Source organism: Cololabis saira, chromosome 19 (assembly GCF_033807715.1).
Source record: "Cololabis saira isolate AMF1-May2022 chromosome 19, fColSai1.1, whole genome shotgun sequence".
In the NCBI taxonomy this organism is placed as follows: domain Eukaryota; kingdom Metazoa; phylum Chordata; class Actinopteri; order Beloniformes; family Belonidae; genus Cololabis; species Cololabis saira.
The window spans coordinates 22,439,634-22,446,853 of record NC_084605.1 but is presented as its reverse complement, the minus strand read 5'-3'; the positions used below and the strand labels follow the sequence as shown (position 1 = coordinate 22,446,853).

At 42.3% G+C, this 7,220-nt stretch overlaps 1 protein-coding gene across 4 annotated transcripts; it reads right to left on the bottom strand.

The window, feature by feature from the left end:
* Positions 1-247: 247 nt before the first annotated feature.
* Positions 248-6,905, bottom strand: asb12a (ankyrin repeat and SOCS box-containing 12a). 4 transcript variants are annotated; one of them, XM_061708258.1, is made up of 4 exons: positions 6,885-6,905; positions 3,110-3,252; positions 2,482-3,049; positions 248-551 (listed from the first exon to the last, which is right to left on the bottom strand). In XM_061708258.1, the coding sequence occupies exons 2-4, from the start codon at positions 3,242-3,244 to the stop codon at positions 400-402; spliced, it is 855 nt and encodes a 284-aa protein (XP_061564242.1). In that variant the 5' UTR covers positions 3,245-3,252; positions 6,885-6,905; the 3' UTR covers positions 248-399. The 4 variants fall into 4 exon arrangements, with proteins under 4 accessions (XP_061564242.1, XP_061564239.1, XP_061564240.1 ...); XM_061708255.1 differs by having other exon boundaries at positions 2,482-3,252; positions 6,885-6,904; XM_061708256.1 differs by lacking the exon at positions 6,885-6,905 and adding an exon at positions 5,129-5,180 and having other exon boundaries at positions 2,482-3,252.
* Positions 6,906-7,220: the final 315 nt, after the last annotated feature.

Below are 7,220 nucleotides of genomic sequence, written 5' to 3'. Positions count from 1 at the left end.
CAGATTTGTTTTTAAAGTTCAAAATCGCTGTTTTTTTTCCTCATATTTGCATATTCTTTACCACCCCACCTTTTGCAAATTTTTGTTTTTTTAGCACATCTATGATGTCAGAGTACAAAAGAACTCTTCAGGAAAAAGAAAAGTCTCATGTGATACAAATGTGATGCATTCTAAAAAAAAATCTGTCACAAGATTTTCCAGCAGTTGTGGGATAATGATGCACAAATAAAAGGAAACCAGGCATACGATTTATTCACACATTTAATTGTATCGACTGATCAGTCGGACACAGCAGCACGCGACGAACATTGAAGACGAATGTGGTCAAAAGCCCCACAGATAACCGAAGAAGAGTTGAAGCTGAAATAAAAACATTATAAAAAGCACGCGCTTCGACATCTACACAACAGTGACTGGGACTTGTTTATATTGCAGGAAGTTTAGGAGACTTGTTGGCATTTCCAGCTGGTCGATACAGTGGATCTTGTTGATCTGCTTAAGGTGTTTTCGCACAGCAAGTCGGCACTGTGAAGTCAAGGCTTTAGGATTTCCTGCAGATGACAAGTGGGGAAAAAATGTGTTATTGAGGAATCCGCTGTACTTAGGAGGCAATAAGCAGTTATGTGGCTTTTATCATTTCTGCAGCATAATAATGTCCCTGTTTCAGGATTAACATGTGGAACCAGGGGACTTTTTAGAGATACATCAAGTATAATAAAGCTGTGATTTCTATTATTGAGCAGGGGGAAAAAGGAAAAAAAAGATGGATTCAGACAGCTGTTGGTGCCAAAATCTCCTGGCTGAGAAAAATGTAACTGAAGCTCTCGGTACGTTTTCATGCACTAAGAGAAAGTCGAATTATTTCCTTAGTCCGACTGATACGAAGTTTTAAAATCCATGTAAAGCTGTAGTTGAACCAAACTTCCAGGGTCTGCCGAGCTATTGACTGGCCTGGGACTCCCCCATCCGGAAGTGATGAGACCGCGGAAGTGGGAATAGAGGGAATGCGCATGACGGCACAGATGCAACTTCACAGCGGGTTACTGAGTGGCAGCGTAAACTTTCATTTTGAGCAACTCGAAAACATGTAAAATGGGAAAGAGCTGTTGTGCGATCGACTGTACTCATAGATTTAGCAGAGTTATGGTTATACAGATTGACGAAAAATAAGTTTAAGAGAGACAAATGGATCGCTGCAATTCGCAGAAACAACTGGATTCCAGGCACCGAAACGTGGATTTGTGGTTCCCATTTTGTATCGGGTAATGTTGGATTTTTGGGTAGCTAACGTTAAACGGTTAAATCATAAAGTTCGGTGTCCTCATCACTTTAATTTCGCCAAAAAAACCTGCCTTGAAGTCGGACCAAGCGTCGACTTTTGTATGCCTTCAAGCTTTGCTTCGTGTATTTCCCCAGTGAAATTAAGTACATATAAATATCAGGAAACTCGATTTGTGCACGAATATTAATGTCCATGGACCACTGGTTCTTCCGGTAACTGTACGGGTCACTGTCAAGTCCAACTGCCTTTAATTTAAGCCCATAATCGACTGTTATCCCGTCTTCTCCACAGTTTCCCTACTAGTTGCAGCCATTTGCCACTCAGTGTGGGTAAGGGGGCGTGGTCCAGTGGGAAAGTGACGTCCATGCATACGCTCTGTAACAACAGTCACGACATGACAATAACACAGTAGCAGAACTTTGCGTGACTCTTGGGTGCAACGCGATCAGGCTTAGTACGAAATGTACAGAGCTGCTGCATCGCTGGCCTCCACATGTTCGCGTGTCCGTCTGCTTCTAATCAGCCGCGTTTGTTTACTAATTCTTCTATCTAACCGGAAGAATGCGAAAGGGCGTGTAGCGCCACTTAGCGGCTGTGGCTCCAGGACAACTCTTGCTTGAGTTGGTTGACAGTAGTTATCAAGTGTTTCTACTGAAGAATAGTTTTTTGTTTTTTTTAAAAACACAGTATTGAATGTTGAAGTCAAACAACTCTGCAACTTCACTTCTCAAATCCTATGGAAGGAGTACGGGGGTACTTAGTATTGTCTTCATGCTTTTTACCTTTATGGCTTCAGTTTTGTTAACATAATGCCATAGTGGGCGGCTGGGCGGCACAGTGGTTAGAGCTATGTATGCTATGTTTTTTTTAACCTGTGTACTGAGGCTACAGTCCTGCAGCGGTCGCAGGTTTGAGTCCCCGCCTGCAGCCCTTTGCTGCATGTCGTCCCCATTCTCTTTCTCTACCCCCTTCCTGTCTACACTTTGAATAAAGATCACTAGAGCCACAAAAATATCTTTAAAAAAGAAATAATAATAATTATTATTATTTTACTTTTACACATAACTATTTTGGAAGTTTATCACTTCAGAACTTTTTCATTTAGATTTCTAGTAAGTCAGAATGAATGGATCTGCCTGTAGGTGGTAAGAACTGGATAATAACTGGATAGGCCAGCCCATCATCTGTATTTTACGTACCTCTCTCCTCCAGAAGCAGCTCCACAGCTTCATTCTGCTTCGTGGACTTCTCGATGATCAGCGTGGGGAGGTAGACGTTTGCGCCAAAGTCTATGAGCAACTGGATGAACTCCACAGCGCAGCCGTGCCTCAGGCACATCTCCAGCACCGTTTTGGGCTGCTTGACCGAACTCAGCAGCTTCTCATCAGTGCAGTTGTAGTCCGGGTCGGCCCCGTACAGGAGCAACAGTTTGAAGCACTCCATGTGTCCGTAAACAGCAGCCAGGTACAGCGGCCCGCTGGACACCCGGGCACTGGAGGTCCAGAGCAAGACCTTGGAGCGGGAGTTCACCTCGGCGCCGTGTATGAGCAGTTGCCTCAGTATCTCCACGTCTCCCTCCCGTGCCGCCGTGAGGACCGGGGAGCAGTTGTTGGACGAGCTCCCGTTGGGGTTGGCGCCGGCTCTGAGAAGCGTTAAGACACAGTCCAGGTATTTCCCCCGTACGGCTGTGAACAGGGGCGTCTGCGCCTTGACGTCCACGCAGTTCACCAGGGCGCCGTGGGCTATCAGGACCTGCAGGCAGCTGAGGTGGCCCTTAGACACCGCGGCGTGCAGAGGTGTGCCCGCGATGCCCCAGCCACCTCTGAGGTTGATGACTTTCTTGTAGATCTCTTGGCAGAGCATCTCGTCAAGGAGCCTGGCATTGTTTTCTAAAACCGCCCGTCTGAGCTGGGAAATTTCACACTCGCTGTCTCTTTCCTCAGAGGTCCTTAGCTGGAGCATAGAACCTGCTGGAAGATGTAAACAAGACCAAGAAAAACATTAACTACACTTTCCACACCCCACCATACTTCAATAGAGATGGGCGGTATGGACTAAAAAATGTATCGCGATAATTTCTGGCATTTATCCCGATAACGATAAAAATTACGATAAAACAAATGTTTGTTTTGTTTGTTACACAAAAACCTCATCCACCGGAACTTTTCTTTCTTTCAGGCTTCTTTCTTTCTTTCTTTCTTTCTTTCTTTCTTTCTTTCTTTCTTTCTTTCTTTCTTTCTTTCTTTCTTTCTTTCTTTCTTTCTTTCTTTCTTTCTTTCTTTCTTTCTTTCTTTCTGGCTCATTTCTTCCTTTCTTTCTTTCTTCCTGGCTCATTTCCTTCCTTCCTTCCTTCCTTCCTTCCTTCCTTCCTTCCTTCCTTCCTTCCTTCCTTCCTTCCTTCCATGGATTTAACGCAGAACCATAAATCAGCTTTATACAAAAACGTCATCAACGGGAATTTATTGTTTTTACCGCGAGATGACAAATTCTTACTGTGGGGAATTTTTTTGACGGTATATCGTGAACGATAAAATATCACCCATTCCTACTTGTCAAGTCTCCCATTTTGGCCAGGAAACTACCATATTTTACCCCTCTTTCCCGCCATCCTCCCCGTATTAACATTTGCCCATAAATTTACCGTTTTATTATATAATAATTTTTAAACTGCAAACTGAATTGTCACTAGCCTAGTGAGCACTGCCCCTTGCTGTAGCCTGGGTGGCAGTTCTCGCGAGGTTAGAGAGGACAACGGGAGCAAACTCGGAACAACAAATCAGAGATGGATGGATGTAACCACAGAGAAGACATTTCCACCCAAAAAGCGAAGACTTCGTGTAAATATCTCTAAAAATGGGAAACCGAATTTACTTTCCTAAAGAGGAGCAGGATGGGGAACAGTTACATGTTCTGAAAGATTTGTAACTGTGTTGTTAGTTTCTCTCACGGGGGAAGGACTGATGTCAGTCAGTGAAAACCAGAGAGCCACATGAGTGAAAATGACAAATTAAAAGAAAATGTAAATGTTTCACTTGAAGACAATCAATGTGTATATAAACTGAAAATATTTAAAATAAATAAATGTGCTTTAATTCCCCTTTGTGTTTTCATTTAGACTCTATTGTAGGAATTACATACATAGGAATGTCTACAGCATTTCAGTGTCAACAAAGGTTGAACTATCAGATTCTGAGCACATAATTTTAGATTGTGGTTGACATTTTTAGATTTCTCGTAAATCTGTCTTAAAATGTAAGATACTGGACCTGGGTTGGTGGAAAATTTCCCGTATTTGTAAATCCAAACCTTGACAGGAATGCACTCTCACCAAACCTGGTTCAAAATATGAACCATTCTGCCTCGCATATAATCCACTAAAAATAACGTCATGTGTTGACTATAAACAATGTTTTTATGAATAATATAAGTCCTATGAAAAATTCGGCATGTGTATAATCAATAGATTAGTCATACCTTTGAATAAACCTATATTATGAAGTATTACGTCCTGTACTAACGCTGTGCAGTAGGAGTGATGGTATTACAATTGTGACGTTTAACTTTACCAAGGTGCGTGACATATAGGCCGAATTATGTTGAGTATTTCACAATATTAACACATAACATCTCCAAAAACAAATATACGAAATAAAATGTCTGTTATTACGACTAATGCGCGGATTACTTTGGGAACACTTTCGATCATTTTCAGCTAAAACAACCGTCTACACGAAAAAAGACATGCAACTCTGAATGTAATGTCACGGTACGAATGTTTACTTGATTCTAAGCCACTAATGTCATCAAAATAAGGCTATTTTGGGATGTTTTTCGGTCTTCTGCTACCTTTGATGTGTCACCATCGGTCGCCTCCTTCTTCTCTCTGTTTTTCTGCCCGTCCTCGTTGTGTTTACGGGCAGCGACGCTGCTGCCCCCTGCTGGCCGCCAGCTGCTACAGCGGTGAGCCGGGAGACGTGATGCAACGTTTCTGTTTTTATTACCGGTAAACCGGTACATTTAAACTGAAGCTGTTATTTTTCAAAGACGAGTCCTTATTTGCTAAATATATTTTTTTTTAAATGTAAATGAAAATGAAATTCTGGGCGTAAACTTATTTAGGGAAGTTTTTTTCCAAGCTAGTATTTTAGTAATCTGTTAATTTAGGCAAGGCAAGGCAAGTTTATTTGTAGGCCTATAGCACAATTCAAATTTAATTCAAAGTGCTTTACATCAACATTAAAAGCAGCGAGACACAATTTAACAGTAAATAATAAATAAAATGATAAGAAAAGAGGTAAAATAATAAAAAGCACAAGTTGTTTAAAAGTAAGGGCAGTAGAGTACAGCAGGTACGTATTGAATTTAAGAGTACGCTTCAATAAACGGTAATGTTTTTAGCCTTGATTTAAAGGAGCTGACAGTTGGAGCAGACCTCAGGTCTACAGGAAGTTTGTTCCACCGGTGAGGAGCAGAATAACTGAACGCTGCCTCACCTTGCTTGGTTCTTGTTCTTGGGAACCACAATAAACCAGATCCAGATGAACCTCAGGGGTCTGGGAGCTTCATAGGAACTAACAGATCAAGCATGTATTTTGGTCCAAGACCATTCAGGTCTTTGTAGACCAGCAGTAGTTTTTAAACTCTATCCTTTGACTCACTGGTAACCAGTGTAGTGATTTCATGACCGGTGTAATATGGTCCAGTTTCCTGGTGTTTGACTCTGCGTTCTGAATCAGCTGCAGCTGCCTGATAGATTTCTTGTTAAGGCCTGTAACAAGGCAAGGCAAGTTTATTTGTATAGCACCATTCAACACAAGGTAATTCAAAGTCCTTTACATCAACAGCAGGAAGCAGGAATAGGAATGTTCTATATCATTCTCCGTTGTGGAGAGTTTTGTCTCATCTGCAGTCATCTGTTGGGGGAGCTGTATCAGAAACGGTCACTTCCTCGGGCTCTCCTGTTGGGCCTGACTCCCCCCTCCATCCCAAATAAATCAATAAAAAACACTATAATTTCAGGGGAACTTTTTCAGAAGTCCTCTTCAAAACAGCTGCAGCACAAACCGCTGCAGGAGATCCTTCCCGCACACATGTATAAACATGTAAAATATCTTTGTGAAGAGACTTAAAGGTAAAGTTCATTTTTTTACAACCTGGACCTTATTTCTGGCATTTTTTATGGTCGTATGCTCACCCAGGCAAGTTTGGTGTCATTTGGAGTCCTTTGGAAGATATTAGGAGTTTTGTGTGAGCCGCTTCTCCATATAACGGTAGTGAACGGGGCACAGTGGGACACAGACGATGCAGCGTCTAAATAACACATGATTGCCGCGAAACTCGTTCATTTCTTTTATGAATCACTAGATCTGCTTCCATGACCTGTTGTCTACATCCGGGGCTGTGTGTGTAACAAATAAATCAGTTTGTAAACAAGACATCTGACCTGCATGACGTCATCTCTGTGCGTGCATCGCAGACACAGCTCTGTGTACAGCTGGAGTTCGCTACTGTTAGTTTACTGTTAGTTATTTGAAACATGTCTGAATATTTGTCAAATTCTGAGGTTGTGGACGACGACTTTGAATATGATGGACGTCCTTACCGTTTTGAGCCAGAGTATACGGCTGAAGAGCTCACTGAACGGAGGACAGAGTGCGCGCACAGAGATGACGTCATGAGTTCAGAGGTCTTGTTTACAAACTGATTTCCTTGTTATACACACAGCCCCGGATGTAGACAACAGGTCCTGGAAGCAGATCTAGTGATTCATAAAAGAAATGAACTAGTTTCGCGGCAATAATGTGTTATTTAGACGCTGCATCGTCTGTGTCCCACTGTGCCCCATTCACTACCGTTATATGGAGAAGTGGCTCGCAAAAAACCCCCTAATATCTTCCGAAGGACTCCAAATGACACCAAACTTGCCTGGGTGAGTATA